Source organism: Microtus oregoni, unplaced genomic scaffold (assembly GCF_018167655.1).
Source record: "Microtus oregoni isolate MIOR12 unplaced genomic scaffold, Mior012 000001F_ref0000356, whole genome shotgun sequence".
Lineage (NCBI taxonomy): Eukaryota > Metazoa > Chordata > Mammalia > Rodentia > Cricetidae > Microtus > Microtus oregoni.
Genome location: NW_024543060.1, coordinates 3,917,034 through 3,935,077, shown reverse-complemented (window position 1 = coordinate 3,935,077; position 18,044 = coordinate 3,917,034). Strand labels below are relative to the sequence as shown.

The 18,044-nt window shown below is 45.8% G+C and overlaps 1 protein-coding gene across 4 annotated transcripts in view; it reads left to right on the top strand.

Annotated features, from left to right (window-relative positions):
- The window catches only part of Msra (methionine sulfoxide reductase A), a 317,284-nt gene that overhangs the window by 224,404 nt on the left and 74,836 nt on the right, over window positions 1–18,044 (top strand). For all 4 annotated transcript variants that reach the window (XM_041673412.1, XM_041673436.1, XM_041673421.1 and 1 more), the window contains exon 5: window positions 6,250–6,356. In XM_041673412.1, coding sequence (XP_041529346.1) covers window positions 6,250–6,356 — 107 coding nt within the window. The remainder of the gene's footprint in view (window positions 1–6,249; window positions 6,357–18,044) is intronic.

The following is an 18,044-nucleotide window of genomic DNA, read 5'->3' as shown; positions in this document are numbered from 1 at the left end:
TCAGGAGGTGAAGAAGGCACTTGACATGCAAGCCTGGAGAACCCACAAAAAGGTGAAGAGGAGAACTAATAAGCTGTCCTCTGTCCCCCACATATGCACCATGCCACGCACGTGTCCACCCATACAGGTCAGAGACTCACATGCGATAATAATAAATAAAAATTAATAAAGATATAGATGTAGGAAGTGAGAGGTTTTATCCATTCACCTTTCCTCTTCCTGCCTTCTCTTAGTCTGTACTTTGGCCATGGGGTTACAGGACCAGAAGATGATGTTTGTCCTTGAAGATGATGCCATGTGCTAAAAATAACTAAATGAAAAGAAATCTGAGTCCCTGGTGACCACAGAGCCACCAATTCCCAACTTTAGTAAAGCTTCACTTATTTAGCTAAAACAGAAGCACAGTTCTATCTTGTTTCATCCTCTTTGTTTTCATCCCTGGTAACATGAAAGCTGTTCCCATGGGCACCATGAGACAGGACATATGCATAGAGATTCCTGGGCAGACTGGTAGCCACGCTGATCACCAGCAAAGAAAGGGAGCCGCTCTAATGCTTCTCTTTTCTACTGCCCAGACTTGTAAATAAGGAGCAAAAAAGACCTTTTGTGGTTTTCTTTATATAGTTGAGAACTATATATACTAATCTTAATTTTTACTTACCCCAAATCTGTTGTTTTAGATTTTCAATGTCCCTTAAAATGCTGCCTTAGAGCACTCAGTCTGAAATGGAATGTCTTCATCAGACCCCTCGCCTCAGGGCTCAGGAAGCTATTTGGAAGAGGAGGCCGAAAGATTCTAAGGGCCAGAGGGGTTGGATGGCACCAAGGCAACAGTGTCCTCCAGACACAACAGGAATGACACACACATATGGACTCAGGGAGACTGTGGCAGCATGGGCAGGGCCTGCACAGGTTCAAGCCAGGCAGGGTTCCAGTGCTAAGAGGAGAAAGTAGACATAAACTCCCAGTCATAAACAGGAAGTTACCTCCAATTGACGACCACTTGCAGATGAAGCATTCGTTTCCTACAATGGAGTCTAACTGGGAATACAAACCACACCTAAGGTCTTTACTTTTATTATTCTGTTTTATTTTTTAATTTACTACTTTGTTTTCTAACGAGAGAAAGAGAAGGCATGTAGTCGGATTGTGGAGAGGTAGGGAGGATCTGGGAGGAAATGAGGAAGGGGGAAAGCAAGACCAGACATATTTATGAAAAAATATTTTTAATTAAAATGCATTTTGACAAAAACAAATTAAAAATATTTTATATTCTCTTGTGCAAACCTCCATTCTCTTGAATTCTGAGAAATTCAGCATGCAACATGTATGTATGTGGACTTGTAAACGAAATAATAAAAATTAAAACAATACCACATTAGCGACCATGGAACTTGGTGGATACAGACATGAATATGGACATGGAAGACATCCCTGATTCCTCTGATGTTGTTGGTTTCTCCCCTCCTGTGGTTCCCACTTCTTCCCATTGCTTTGCTCAGCCACTTTGAGCATAAAGGCTGTACATATTAATAGCGAAGTCATGGTCCATTAATATAAAGAAACAGGTCTCAACCAGAGGCAGTTTTGCCACCTAGGGGACATGTAGCAATGTGTAGAGATAATTTTGCATGTCACAACTGGGTGGGCATCGATGGATAGAGCCTGAGGATGCTAATATGTGCCCCAGAATGCATAAGGCAGCCCAAGGACAGAGGATCATCTAGCTCAGGTTGTGGGCGGTGCGGAGGCTGAAACATCTGTGTATAAATAGCACCCACTGCATTTTTGCAGTTCGGTTGTCTGATCGACATTAAAAACACTTCGATTTTACTTTAAGGATATTAATTGATTTCTTCACTTTCCCTCCATCTTGAAAAGAGCTCAGGTGAGCTTTGTCTCCTATCCCCCCTACTCCCACCCCCAATAACCTAGTTAACACTCTCCCTAGTTGGCAGCTTATTAGCTCCTGGTAGACAAGAGCTAATGGAAGGCTGATGCTTAACCAAGATGCACATTTCAGGGTTGCCTCCTGGGGTGCTGTGACTTAATACTCAGGAGTTGAGCACATTTATATTCTAAACCCGATGGATTCTTTGAAGGCAGCTTTGATTTGTGTTTGGAAAGCATTTTCAAGGACTGACGCATGGAGAAGAGCTGGTCCACGTGTTGGCCCTTATAAACCTTAAAGATGACTCAACAAGTTGAAACTCTCAGGCTAGCATAAACACTGTGAAAATGAGCGTGTTTTATAAAAGGGAGCACATACCATGCTCATTTTTTTAAATCCTGTTTTGCTCTGAGAAAGAGGACTGTGAAAGTGGTGTCCCTGGCTTTGTTCCTGGGGAGAGCAGGTGTGTGGACCTCACAGTTTGAGGTGGAGATGGGGTCCTCAGGTGAGATGACCCACTGAGGCACATGGTTAAGATAACCTGCAAGACTGGGCTCTGTGCACTCTCTCATTCTGTTTGCTTGCTGGGTTAGTGACTTCTTAGTGCTATGACTGAGGATTTGGCTGAAACAAAGGAGGAAAGACTTACTTTTAGCCTTGGGTCTCAGAGGGTTCAGTCCGTGGCTGCTTGGCTCTGTTGAGTCTGAGCCCCATGGTACAGACAGAGTATGAGACAGAGAATGCTCACCCAAGGCAAGGAACAAGGTACAAAAGGGTCAGGCATAAACATCCCGCCCCACCCCAGCCCCTAGTTACCTACTTCTTCCAGCTAAGTCTCCCCTCCTACAGTTTCTACAACCTTCCAAAACAGTGCCACCAACTAGGAGCCAACATGTGAGTCTGTGAGGGATGTTTCACACTCACCATAGCAACCGTCCCAGAATCAGAAGCTTCTGTGATCCAGCTCTGGAACAACACCCTGCAGCAGATCCATTGACTCTGGTTTTATCACCACACCCCCAATGTATTGATCTCCATAGAGTGGAAGGCATTGGTAAAGGGATGCAGGAAAAAAAGGGAAGACTCTTTGTGCCAGTAAAACATGGATTACCCCAGGTTGGGAGGAGAGCCGCTCAGGCCAGAGACCAAGACAAAAGAGACCAGTAAGAGAGAAACAGTGGGGTTGAGAACAGGACCAGGGGCCTAGACACAGGATGCTGGTGGGAATGGGACACCACATGACCAAAGCCTGAGAGGAGTGAGGAGCAAAGACTCCACTGTACAGACTGTAAGTGGGAATAAGGAACCTGTCAATTAGGAGGGCAGCTCAGGGCAGGGAAGGGGCAGCTGAGTTCAGCAGTGAGAAGGATGAGGGAAAAAGCAAATGGCGGCAGAATGGTTCAGATGAGTGAAGCACCTCAATCAGAGCACTGCTGCTGTGGGGACAGGTAAGGGAGGGAGAAGCAGAGAAGTCTAGGAGGACAAGGACAAACAGGTAAAACCAGATGCGAGTAACTCATCGATTCGAAATTCTTATCAACATCTGATGCAGTTGTGTAAAGTTTTAACCAGAGCTATTTTACTAAATTAAAATCTCAGAGTTCATTGTGTGTGTGTGTGTGTGTGTGTGCATGCGTGCGTGCACATGTGTGTGTGTGCAGAAGGTATGGGTGTGTTGGTTTTACTTCCTTTGCTATGATAAAAAAAAACCTTGAGATAAATACTCTAAGGAAAGAAATGTATTTTAGCACACAATTCTGAAAGGTTACAGTCCATCATTGTGGGGATGTCGAGGCAGCAGGAACTTGAAGCAGCCATTCACATCCACAAGAGCAGAGAGAATGCCTGCCTGCATGCCTGCCAGCTTAGCTGACTCTCCTCCTTGCCATTCAGTCTTGGGAGGGAATAGCCCATGAAATGATGCCACTCACATTCAGGGTAGCTCTTTCCATTTCAATCAACTCGGTTTAGACCATTCCACACACTCATGTCCACAGGCCAATCAATCTAGACATTTCCTCACTGAGCCTCTTTTTTCCAGGTCATCCTAGATTATGTCAAGTTGACCACTAAAACCAACCATCACAGTGGGTGTGTATATGAACGTGTGAGTGCCACACATGTGCATATATGTGTGCTGATGCACATTTGTGGATGCACATTTGTGCCCGTGTGTGTGGAGGCCAGAGGACATCAGGAGCCCTGCTATATCTTTTTCCGTCTTGTTCCCTTGAGACAGAGTGCCTCACTAAACTTGGAGCTAGGCTGGTAGACAGCAAGCTCCAGCAATCCTCTTTTCTTCCCTACCACCACCACTGGGACTGCAGGCATGCACAGCTACACACAGCTTTTGTGTGTGAGTGTGTGTGTGTGTGTGTGTGTGTGTGTGTGTGTGTGTGTTGGCGGTGGTGCTGGGAATTTTGACTCAGGTCTTCACACTTAGACAGCAAGCATTCTTACCCATGGAACCATCTCCCAGCCCTAGAGTTCATTTTAACAGGATGTTGGGTGCTTTGGGATGATGGTTTTACCCTGTAAAGATTTGTTTCTTGTACTTGTTTAATAAAATGCTGATTGGCCAGTAGCCAGGCAGGAAGTATAGGTGGGGCAACCAGGCAGTAAGTAGAGATGGGACAAGGAAAACAAGAGAATTCTGGGAAGAGGAAAGACTCAGTCTACAGCAGTCACCTAGATACAGAGGAAGTAAGATGAGAATGCCTCACTGAAAAAGGTACCAAGCCACGTGGCTAACACAGACAAGAATTATGGGCTAATATAAGCTATAAGAATTAATAAGAAGCCTGAGCTAATAGGTCAACTAGTTTATGATTAATGTAGACCTCTGTGTGTTTCTTTGGGACTGAACAGCTGCAGGACTGGGTGGGACAGAAACCTCAATCAACAGCTGGGGAAACAAAACAAAACAAAATATTATAGACATCACTCTTACCTTGAGTTTACCTGTGTCCCTGGGCCCTTGGTCTTAAGTGCACTGATTATAAAACATTAGAGATAGAATATATTTGAATACTACTTATGCAAAGACTTGTGCATATTCTCAAGAGGATACTGAAGGGTCTAGCTGTGCCTTCTCTGCTGTTTGCCTAAGTGTTCCTTCCATGTCTGTGCGTTGAAGACTCACTCCCCAATTCATGGCACTATTGGAAGGTGGTGGAATCTTTAGGAGCCAGGGCCTGGTAGAAGGAGGTTAGGTCGTTGGGGACTTACTCTTAAAGGGAATATTAGGACCTCAGCCCCTCCTCTTCCTCTTATTTGTGAGCTGAGCATCCCACTCCACTGTGAGCTCCTGGTGATGTGCTGCTTCACCATAGACCACAGTGCCCAGCAGCCGTGGACTGAAAACGGGAGCCCAAACCATTCTTTCCTCCTTACAGGTGAATTTCTTTCAGGTATTTGCCACAAGGATGGAGAGCTGACTCTCCCAGAGCATCCTGCCCATCCCAGTATCTATCACAGTGCAAATGAGTGAACTGTTCTTTAAGTGTTTTCCTATTAAATGATCATTTATGGGGTATCTGATATGATCCAGGGCTATGGTAAATTTACCTAAGTTCAGAGATATTTGCTCTAATTAAGGATTTATTATTTTTAAAATTATACACATGTGGGGAAGAAGGTATGTCCATGTTGAATGTTGGTGCCCACAGGGGCATAGGAGCCGCCTGGAGCTGAAGTTACAGGTTGTGAACACCCTACATGGGTGATGGGAACTGAACTCAGGTCCTCTGCATAAACAATACACTCAACCACCAAGCCAACTCTCCAACCTTCTTCATTGTAATCAAAACAGATATATTTCCTGTCTCAGTTAGGGTTTCTATTGCTGTGAAAAGACACCAGTACCACGGCAACTCTTATAAAGGAAAACATTTAATTGGGGCTGGCTTACAGTTTTAGGGGTTTTGTTCATCATCATCATCATCATCATCATCATGGCAGGAAACATGGCCACATGCAGGCAGACATGGTGCTGGAGAGGTAGCTTGTGAGTTCTACATTTGGATCTGCAGGCAGGAGAAGAGCCTGTGCGTTACACTGGTTGTAGCCTGAGCTTATAAAATCTCAAGGCCCACCTCTACAATGACACACTTCCTCCAGCAAGGCCACACCTCCTGGTTGTGCCACTCCCTGTGAGTCTATGTGGGCCGTTCCTAATCAAACCCCACATTTTCATACTCATTTCAAGAAACTGACATCTAGATAAAATTAAAATAAGCATTTAGTAAACCTGGTGATAGCAACCTTATGGAAAATTATTTACATCTTTCAGCATTTGTCTATTGACACCAGTGCTATTGTCCCAGTGGTCCCCTAATCCTCTCTGTTTTGGCCCTCAGGCATGCGTCAAGGCAACGACTACGGCACCCAGTACCGATCGGCAGTCTATCCTACTTCCAGTGCTCAGATGGAAGCAGCCCTGAGATCCAAGGAGGAATACCAAAAGGTAGGACTCCCTAGCTTTGGCCTACTCAGACCAGTGCGACCTGGGCCAGCTCCGTGTTAAAGGGAAGTCTGACACTGTCCACCTGTGATCATACTCTAAGACATACATTTTAACCATTTCTGCCAATCTCCGAGCAGAGCCATTGTCCCAAAGAAATGTGTGTAGTAAGAGTCGAAGAGTGGGCCTGTGGGTAATTGGCCTCAAAACCACCTCATCGCGGTGAATATGTGGTGCTTTCCTTCTGACAGAAACTGTTTAACTCACAGACATTGCTCTTCTGTGTTCTGGAGCTAGAATCTGGAATCAAAGCCGTGACGAGGAGGGCTTGGGGTCTGAAGGAAGGACCAGTCCAGGCTATTTTCCCTGTCAGTGTCACATGATCTTCCCTGTATGTGCGTCTCTGTGTTCAGTCCTGCATTTATAAGGACATCAGTCCTGTTCAATTCAGGCTAACCCTAGTGACGTCATTTAACTTGATGACTTCTGTGAAGACCCAGTTCCATATAAGGTCATGTTCTAAGAGCGTAAGGCTCCAATAGACCCTTTCTGGAAGACATAGATCAACTCATGATGTACACTTCCCATTGCCAGCAACAGTAAACTTAATTATAATAAAAGCATTTATCAGAAACATATACATTACATCATGAAATAATTGTTCTCACTATTAATTTTTGTACTCTTTTAGAAAAATCTCCAGTAGAGATTTGGTTCTCTAAACAAAACAAAACCAAACTTGAGTTGCTTTCATTTTTAGAATTCTGTGATAATCCTCAAATCTTAATGAAGATATTTTCTGACTTAGCAGTGGCTACTCTGGTGCTGTAAATCATGTGGGCCAGCTGCCACAATAATAGAGGGGGTGCTGAGGAAGGCTGGGATGAGGCTTGCCTGTAATTGAGGTGCATTGCCTCGTCAGATCCACTGTGGTAGGAGATAGGGCTGAGGGAGCTACTGAGAGAGTTGGCTCCTCCCATCATGTATCTAAGGCTGTGACATCAACTTGGATGGTATGGTAGACAGTGTGGGGCACAGTCCCTATGGCTGTTGTCCAAACATGGTTCCCTCTGTGAATCTGGGCTGAATTTTGTGACATTTCTCATATTCTTTTATGGTGAATGTAACATCAAGAGATCTCCATTTTCAGGAACCAAAGTGTCTCATGATGTACCCATGGGTGTGAGGACGGAGCAATGAAGCTAACTACATAACTGTGCCTAGGTGACCATTATGATGTCCGTTTTAGCCCAAGTCTTAAGGTGGCAGAGCTCAAGGTGTGTAAGGGCTTTTGAGTGAGGACCCTCTGGGATGGTGATTACCAGGAAATAGGATCAGGAGACAGGAGGAGTAGACGAGAGAAGGAGTAAGGCCCATGCTGGCCGCTGCCAAGAACAGATTGCTTGGGCCTCGTGAAATCACCTGTCATTCTCAGCAAGAAGCATCTTTCCCTGGGAGCCGTCATACATGGTGTCACCTTGCGCTTCTGGCTATGGAGACTTCATCTCAGGGTAGAAGTCAAGAGGTATGTGGCGTGAAGATGAGAGAGACATTATCAGTTCATGGAGCTGCAGAAACTAAGAAGGGTCCCTGTAGGACAGGCCTCAGCAGCAAGGTCTGTGGGAGAGGGAAGAGACCTGATGGAGAAGTAGCTGGAATTAAGTGTGTGCATTCTAGTTTCATTTCTGTTCATCCTGACCAGAAGCAACTTCAGGGAGAAACAAGTTTATTTGCCTTACAATTCCAGGTTACAGCCTATCATTTCTGGAGAATCAAGGTGGGAACTTGAGTCAGCTAGCCATCTTACAGAAAACAGTAGTGAGGGAGAGAAAATAAATGCCTACATGCTGCCTGCCTGTCTGTGCTTAGCTGCCTGTGTCCTCTCTTCTACAGTTCAGGACGGCCCTGCCCAGGGAATGACGCTGCCCGCAGTGGGCTGGGCCTTCCCATATCAATGCCTTTAAGTCAACCCTCCCCCACAGGCATGCCCACAGGCCAGCCCAATGTAGATAATCCTTCACTGATACTCTCATCCATGATGTATCAAATTGGCAATACAGCTAGCCATCCCAGTGTGTAAGCAGTACCAGAAGCAGCATCATCCACAGTGTCCTTCTCCTACCAGCTCTGCTCCCTAGTCAGGAAGGACTGCTAACTACAAAGGCTCAAGGCCAATCCCACCAAGGGGCTCTCTGAGGTTGTGATGGAGCTGAGGAAGAAAAGCTTGAGGTGATTTCCCAGTAGGACTTCTTGTTGTGATTATGTAGTCCCACCGGAGATAGCTTTAGATACAGAAGTTATGAGCAGAGCTATGCACAATGCTTAAACAGCCTTATAGCAGAGGTAGTCACAGTAGGATTGCAGCCACAGAAAAGGGTATTTACTAAATTCCAATCACTCTTCTAAGTTTGTATATAAATGAAGTCTGTTGCAAATCTTCGATTATCTATCCATATCTCTATCATCTATCTGCCATTTTGATATCTATCTATCTATCTATCTATCTATCTATCTATCTATGTATGTATCTATCATCATTATCTATCTGTCTATCTATCTATCATCTATCTATCTATTATCTATCTATCTATCTATCATCATCTATCTACTATCTATGTGTAGATACACTTAGACACAGTGTGTATATCTATCTATTTCTTTGCTGAAAATTGCATGTTTTGGTGTAGTTCTGGGACTTTGTTTCTACTTTGGGAGCTTGTGCGAATTTCTGCCCATTCTCTTTGTATAACTGTTAATATCTATAACCCACCCCCAAATGAGTCAACCATTTGCCTATGAAAGGTGATACAATTAGCTTTTGCTCAGTAAAGAGTCAGTCTTTTCTTTTACATTTACCTTAAAAGTACTCTGGCTTCCAAAGGACCCCGCAGCATCAAGGTTGGTTCTCAGATTTTGTCTTCCCAGCTGGCCAGACAGCAGCCCAGGATGGCCTTGCCTGTGTTTTATGTCAAGGATGACCTTGGACACATTTTGGAAACAGCAAAGACATTTCTCTTAGGGGCATCAGTTCTTCACAATGCCCTCCATTATTTTGCCCCAAATATGCAGACTTATTTTGAGAGTAGATTCTCCTTCTGTTCATTCCACGTGTCCTCTTTTCCCCTTCAGAGTTCGCCATTACAGCCTTCCATCCTGGCCATTGATCTCCAAGTCTGCAGGGACCCTTGCATACTGACTATAATGTTGACTTCGGTTACTAATTTGATAGTCTCTGCTAGTTTGTCCCCCAGTGACCTGCAGGAACCGGCTTCTTCAGCAACTTCTTTCTATGTGGTGCTGGAGTAACTGCCGTGCTTACCACAAAGCGGCCGTTTGAACATAAAATTAGCTGATTTTATCAGAGGGACCAATTGTTGAGCTAATTAGATGTGTAGGATGCTGAGGAGCCAGAAACCAAAAGTGATTTTCCCCTTCAAACTGTGGTTTTCTGCAAAGTTGGCTGGGCTGTCAATCCCAGGCCCACTTGTAACCTGAAGAAGAATTTTTCTCACTTCTGATCTGATAGCAGAGGTGGAGGCAGGAAGGTCCAAGAAGAATCAAACCTGCAGGAGTGAAACCAAAGCTTTATGCTGGGTTTAATGACCTGGACAGAGCTGAGATCTGCTAAAGGAACATAAAGCTACTTCATGTCTTGGTGAGCCGAGGACATGTATGAAAATGTGGCCAGTGCCCTCATCTTTGAGGATGGCTTCTGTAGTCACTGCAGGTCCACCCCTTGGGCTCACCCCTCAGCACCGCTTAACCAGGTCACTGCGGTACATTAGTTGCTGTCCTCACTGCTGTGACCAAATGCTTGAGAAAAAGAAACTTGAGGGGGCAAGGGCTTGTTTTGGCTCACAGAGAGGATATAGCCCACCACAGTGAGGAAGGTGTGGTGGTAGGACCGTGAGGAGGCCAGTCACACTGCCTACACAGTCACAAAAAGAGAGAATGAGACATGGGGTGCAGCTGAGGAACCTCAAGACCCGACACACAAACTCTTCTTCTTCTTCTTCTTCTTCTTCTTCTTCTTCTTCTTCTTCTTCTTCTTCTTCTCCTTCTCCTCCTCCTCCTCCTCCTCCTCCTTCTCCTTTTCCTTCTCCTTCTTTTTTTTTTTTTGAGACAGGGTTCCTCTGTAGCTTTGGAGCCTGTCCTGGAACTAGCTCTTGTAGACCAGGCTGGCCTCGAACTCACAGAGATCTGCCTGCCTCTGCCTCCTGAGTGCTGGAATTAAAGACGTGTGCCACCACTGCCTGGCTATGAACCCATTTCATAAAGCTATGTTTTACCTCAAAGCCCACTCTCAGCTCAGGACCAAGCATTCAAATGCAGGAGCCTCTGGGAAGCTTTTCACATTCAAACCACAATCTCTGACTTCCGCCCCCAGATACAGCTCCCATGTAGCTGCTTCTCCGTCACAGCTACCGTCACTGCCATCTGTTCCTGGACCAAAGAACTTTTCATTTCTCTATTACTTTAGCTGCCTTTACAGGGCAGCCACAGTGGCCACCATTTATATATCATCTAAGTCATGTCCCTCTCTGGTGCCTGACGCTGCTCTGTCCTCCTTCGTGGATGTCTGCAACCAGACTCCATACAGTCATTGCCCTCTCTTCCCATAACACATCTGTAACTGCTAGTGACAACCCCCCTCAATGTGCCTACAGCGTCACATGGAATTCCTGCCCAAAACTCAGAGCCTTTGAATGAAGCTAGAGGATTTCTGGCCCCCCGGGGAGTCAGAGTGAGAAGCGCAGGCTTGGATAGAAGGTGCCCTTTCAGTACCACTTGCCCTCTTCATCTGGTTTTGCAAGGAAGTTGAAATGTGTGTGTCTATTCCCTCTACCTTCAAGAAAGACCCAATTTAACAGCTCCTAGAGGAAAGTGGAATAGCAAAGACAATCGTGAAATAATCCTAGAGCTGGAAGAATGTTTGTGAAAGAAAAATATCTCTCTAAATCTCTTTTTCTTCTCCTCCTCCTTCTCTTCCTCTGCCCCTTCCTTCCCTCTTTCATTCCTCTTCCTTCCTTCTCCTCCCCCTCCCACCCTCTCTACTTCCTTTGAAAATAACATTTGAAAGGTTGACAAGAATGTTCTAGTACTATCTTGGTTACTCTGTCTGAGCTTAAGTTAATTTCTCTGGGTAACAAATTTCTCCGCAGATTTGCAATAAGAACTAAGTGACTTTTATATATCTTCTTTTCTTTTTCCCCTTTCTTCCATTCAGCGTGTATGTGTGTGTGTGTGTGTGTGTGTGTGTGTGTGTGCACACACACAGACAGACACACACCCTACAGTGGCATTTACATCACGCATGTAGTGATCCAATATATGTAAGTTGAAGTTGAGTCTTTTAGCTTCTGGGCTTCTAAAATAGTTTTAATTGTGCCAACTCAACACAGAAATCCATTCTATTCAATGATTATTCCAGAATACCAGTACCACCGGAGTACAGCCGGACTGGTGACACCCCCTCCCCAGGAGGTGCACTCAGATCCTATGTGACTCCTTCCAGGCATCTGTAGGTTGAAAATGACTTATCTTTTTCCCTTCCCCAGTAAATTAATAAATTAATTACCTTATCAAATATTAATTATGTACTGATTAGCTGCCAGACTCATATTGCAGTTGTTTTGAGCAGAGCTGTCTAGAGAAAGATCTTGGGGAGGTTGTTGTAACCAACCAGTCCCCATACAGTCACAGATACCCTTCCCTGGAGAGAACTTCTTAGGACCTGTTCTGACACTTTCTGTCCTAAGCCAGCCTTTGTGGGGCCTCCCATTCATCTTTGTGACCTGAGTGCCTGCAACTGTGTTTGACTGCTAACATATGGTCTGCAAATATCTGTTGACCTAAATTTAAAGAGATCCAGGAGATGAACGAGTCTGTCGTATTATCATCTGTTACTATGGGATGAATATTTCTGTTCTCTCTCCATTGGAACTCCTCAGCTAAACCCTTGCCCTCCCCTGGTGTGATAGTTTTTAATCCGAGTGATTTGGGTTAGATAAGGTCATAGGGTAGTGTCCCATGGTGGGATCAGTGACCTCATGAAAAAAGACACTAGACACTGGGGAGGCTCTTCTTTTTCTCTTTTTACTCCCGCATTCAGAGGAGTTATGGAAACACAATCTAACCATCTACAAGGCAGGAGAAGGGGCCTTGGAATACTACACCCTGCCTGCTACCAAAGTTCACAGTTGCGCTGTGCCTTTCCATCTGAGGTATTTTTCCAGAGCAGACCGAGACAGCTGTGTTGTGTGTGCTCAGCTCCATGGAGGGATGGGAAGAATCATAGCCTTGGATGAGAACAGCCATCTGGGGCCCTGGCTCTGCCTTCACCCACCATGACCTTGTATTAGTCTCTGCAGCCTCAGCTCCTGGTGTGAAGTGTAGAGAAGATACACACTGAACATCTTCATAAATCTCAAGGGTTCTTAGCATTTTCCCTCCCGTTATGTCGAATAACCTTCACACCATAAAAGGGCATGGGGCAAGAGCTATTCTCCTACCTCTGTTGCTAGGAAACCAAAGCCCAGAGGGGTGTATTCTCATTCCCAGAGCAACCCCAATAGAAACTTTAGATAGTTCTGGTCACTTGACTCAGAATTCCATGTGTGTTTCAGCCATGTTGTGTGGCTAACAGCTGTGTGATCTGTCTAGCAGTTTATGAACATTGGGGTGTAATGGGGTGACTCTAGAAATGAGGTTGCTAGCTGGGGCTGGGTCATCTTTTCCGCAGGCCTCAAATTCCTAACGACTGTTAAAATAAAGGACTGAGAAATCGCCCCTTTGTCACAGAAATAGCAGGACCATTTCGTGTTCTCCGTTCCCAGGGAAATGAGTAGGTTCCATGCTATTATATTCTCTCTGCTGCTATGTTTAAAACCCGTAGCACACCAGAGGATTCTACAGAAAGCCACCGCAACCACTGGGAGGGCCTGTGTAGATGTGGGTGTCAGTAACTGTTTTACGGTTTGGGGATTTAGACAGCTCTTCACCTTAAAAACATTTTTTTTTAACTTGTGCTGTTGTCTATAGCACGAAGTTATGATTTAAACCGCCCGTGGACGCTCTTGAATAATTCATGCATTTACCTTAGGCTAAGAGAACCATCCTGTCTCTATGCTCAGCACCAGAAACACAATTCCTGCTTAGACCCCTCTTGGAGCTTTGAGCTTGTCATTATGGATAGTATTATGAACTCTAAATAGAAACTTGTGAAATAAATATTTTTGAAATGCCCATTTCTGTGATCCAAGCATCTGCATGTGTGTTTGTAGCCAGACAGAGGGCTAGCTCCTTAGCCTAATGGCTCACTGGCTTCTTGGTGATTATTTTCATTTCCACTTATTACTGCATGTTAGACTCCTGTGTGTGAGTACAGATTGCCCTTTCTTGCACTGTATTTAGAAATCTCTGCATTACCCCTGGGCATTTGTTCATTAATAGGGGGTGGGGAGAGGAAAAGCTTGTAATAATGGGCTTTACGCATTAAACTGTGCACATCCACATTCAGGTCTGAAGGAAAACAAATCTGGTTTGTGTTACTGCCCCCTGGTGGCTATAGGTCTTCACTGCAGTGTCAAGGAAGCACGTCTTCTTTTTCTTTCTTTCTTTCTTTCTTTTTTTTTTTTTTTTTTGGCAGCTTGGGATCTTTATTTTTCCATCAAAGTACTTTGTGTTTTGAAAGACAACAGAGCAGTGGAAAGGCCGGGATTTCATTTCTTTGGAGCGTCCCTACTCAACTCTGGGAACGAGAATATCAAGTGCGCAGGGAAGAAGAATCATCTGAACCAGGTCTTTATCTGCCTGTTTGGGAACAAGGCCTTGTATAAAAACAAAAACATCAAGAAACGTGTGACTTAATTCAGACGGACTCAGTATTCTTCCCTGCTTTGTTTTCCAATATGATTTTTTTTCCTTAAAGTTCAGGAAGCTTGTCTTCTGCAGGGGACTTTGGGCTTGCAGCGGCAGCTTCCTGGAGCTGCACAGACCTGGGCACCACCAGGCAGTCCTTCACTCTTGATTGCTGCTTTGAATTCAGCAAGTCACAAACACCCGAGGATTTCAGGTGCAGGCCAGAGTGTTGGTAAAATACAGCAGTCTTGGCAGGGCTGGGGAGACATTTCACTTCAGTGAATGTACAGACACAAAAAAATCCTGCCCAAACGGGGTGACATTTAAATGAACGAATATTGTCTGTGGGACCACCCCTACACATCTTTCAAGGGCATGGAAGATTACAGTGGCACCTAGTGACATATTGACCCATCGTGACACTCTGAGGACTTCCAGGTAAACAATACTTTTATTTTAGTTATCGTGTGTTTAAGGTGTGTTAGGAAAGCTTTGGGGACTGTTAGGAACCCATGATCTTTAGAATTTTCTTGCTTAGGTGAAGATCCGAAAACAACAGAAACTCTCACTCCTGCGTTCTGTGCTGGGCCCATCGTCTGACAGTCTGTGGGCATGCGTAGAGGGCAGCATGGCTATTTATGTCCTTGATGAATGACCTTGGGCTGTTAGCCTCTCTAAGCTTTGGCTTCCTGATACCTTTTAAAAATAGGACAACAGTAACAGTAGCTGCCTCTTAGGAAGTTTTATGATCCATCCGGCGTGCTGTGTATGTAACATGTATGTCATGGCACAGGTGCTCGGGCAATGCCAGGTTCTCCCTGCCCATCTCCTCACACCCCAGGACATCTCTCGCAGAGCTGGCCCCTCTCCACATTCCCATAACGCTCTGCTCGCAGCACTCGCTTCGTCAGACCCGTTATAAGAATTTCTGCACTGTTTCTGCCTCTTGGTGATAAATGAGCTCTCCTTGGCGTTGCTTGCCTCTCCCTCCTCCCTGTGGCATTCCTTGGCACAAAGCAGGCACTCTGAGCACGCTGGTCCTGCGAATTAAACCCCAGTGCAAAATAACTCTGTGTAGCATTTCCCCAGCCTCCCACACATGCAATGGCTGTCGCCCATCAGATTAGGTGAGCACCTGTACCTTCACCCCCTTGTCTCCAAGATCCTCTAGTCTGAGGTTGGGAGTCTCAGCACTGGGCTAGAAGCAGAGAGGAAAACAGGTCACTGGCGCCTGGCATTTTCCTAGCATTCATATAGCCTCTTATCTTACCATCGAAAATATGGGTTTATCATATTAATGTACACATATGTACTAAGTCTGTGTAGAAGAAATGGAAAGTTCTGGATTTTTTTTTTTTTTTGTAATGCAGCAGTTCAGCTAAGATAGATCTATTTTAGGGACAAAGAGCCTTTGGGTTCAGACAGGTAGATTTATAAGCCTTGCCCCAGTTTAGTCTGTATAAAATGGCCTTTGGCATGATATGATCAGAGACCCCATGGGAGGAAGAAGGGGACAGAGGGGCTCTTTTTATTTCAGTGACAAGCTTATGAAGCCTGGAGCCGGGTTTGTGTTCGCCTTTCAATTCCCCCTTGATTGGTCTCGGCTCTGCATGATTCTAGGTTCCTTGGACTCACCCAAATGGAGCCTCCTGGCCAGTCCCTAAAAGACAGCAGAGCGCTGCCTGTTCGCGGTCGGGCCACCAAGGCGATGTTCACTTGAGGCTTGGAGAGACAACGGCTTTCATGTCCGCCTAGAAAGCTGTGAGCCTCCAGCACCTCAGGAGCGGAGATGAAAGGCCATTTGTGTTTGTGCATGTATGTTTAGAGCTTAAAGGACGGGGACAAGAAAGAAAATAGATGTTCCTGCTCCGCATTCCCTTCCAAATGTGACTTATTCCCTCTGATGGGACCATTTAACTCCAAAGGCACAGCCCCTCCCTGTTGCCCGCATCACGCTCCCCACCCCCAACACAAGCACAGCGGCCCATGTGACATCTGTTCTGGGCACCACAGAGCCATCTTCCCGTTGCCATGGCAGCTGGCGGAGCAAGCCCGCCCACTAACTGCTAGTGGAGGAGGAAGAAAAGGCCCACAGTGTCAGGTCGCATGCCCTGCCGCCCCACCAGTGAGCAGCGGGCAGTGGTGCCGAGCCATGAGTGCAGTCACCCGTGGGGGCCACAGGGACCCCCACCCCCAAGCTGTGTGCACTGCACTGATGGGATGGTGCAGAGGTCAAGGTCATTAGCTTCTGTCTTAAGCAGGAGGCCTGGGAAGGACAAAGCAGGGTGGGCTCTGCAGAGTGGGCAGGCCTCCCCCTTCACCTTGAGCTGCTCCGAGCTGGAGTCTTTTGTAGTATTTGGATTTGAAATTCAAGGTGTCCCCTTGTACTCTCTGAGCCATAATGGCTGTGGATTCAGGCGGGCCTGAGTTCAGCTCCCAGATCCTGGTGGTGCAGTGCAGGGCAGAGGAGGGCTGAGTCTGGCTGTAGAGAGTTCCCTGCAAAGGGATGGGTTGCAAGCCGGCTTCTCCCTGCTGATGTCATCTCCACATTTACCCAGGCAGCTGGAATCACTCCTGGCTTCAGAGCTGCAGATGACCCTGCCCTGACCCCAGGTCCCTGGAATCTGATCAGGCACCTGGCTAAAGAACTCATTCCTGTGCCTCCTTATGACGTCTTTAGTGGGAACTACCACAGGAGTGTCTTATCCTCTTCGCACCAAACTCGGTGCCTGTTGTGGAATTGCCCAAGGACAAGGAAGGAGACAGCGCTGAGCTGGGCCACACAGAGAAGTTAAGTAGGTGCTGCTCTAAATGGTGGGAGGGACCTCAATGAGGTTCAATCTCTTATTGCCTTATGTAGCTTTTGGTTGTCATTTCCAAAATTGCCCCTCATGTGGCAAATTGCAAGTCTGTGTTTAGTCTTTCATTAAATATATGGGTCTTTTTCAGCTGTGTGTGTGTGCGTGTGTGTGTGTGTGTGTGTGTGCGCGCGCGCGCGCATTTACATATGTTCTTAAAAGTTGATAAACTTCTAGACAGGGTTCAGTAACTAAAGGGCATTTATTTCTAAGTCTATTGTTTGAGACTCAAGGTATGCCTTGAGCAAAATGGAATCTTACTCAAAATAACATCTTCTCAAGACAGACTTGAAAGTTCTGTCCTGGTGCGTTATGTCCATTTTCTGGTAGCAGGTCTAAGGCAGGCCCTGGCCACCATTCCCAGGGAGAGTCGAGAATATAGGGTACAGAGCACCCTAAACAAAAGCAACCTGAACATGCTGTGGTGTGGGTGCCTGTTTCACAGCTGAGACCAATCATCTGTATTTGAAGGTAAGCTCACACATCCTTGTGACATCCACAGAGGATGCCATCAGATGGTAAGCCTACATCATGATCAGGCAATACCTCACCAGAAAGACCTACAATCAGCCTACAAAGAGGAGCATGTGGTCCACTGCACATTGATCTGTATTCAAGCCGGGTTTTTTGGCTTTCTGAAAGTGGTTAATTTTTCTGGTAATAATATCAAGCACCATTATGATTTCCTTGGTGATATCATAAGGTTCATGGCCTCCATCTTGTCTTACTCTCCCCTTCGGCCCAGTCTTCCCCAGCTGCACTGAGATGCAGCACAAACTGCAGTCACTTCGGGAACATGTGATGAAAGCATCGTTAGTGCACAGCAAGGTGCCCTTCTCTGGCTGAATCAGTCTGCAAAGTGGTCCTCACAAGCGTGCGCTTCCTTTGTTATGACAGCAAGGTTTCTGGAGCAAGACTAATAAGACTTGGAGGTAGAAGGGAAATTAGGTGACCCAGCCAAGCAAGGATTAGG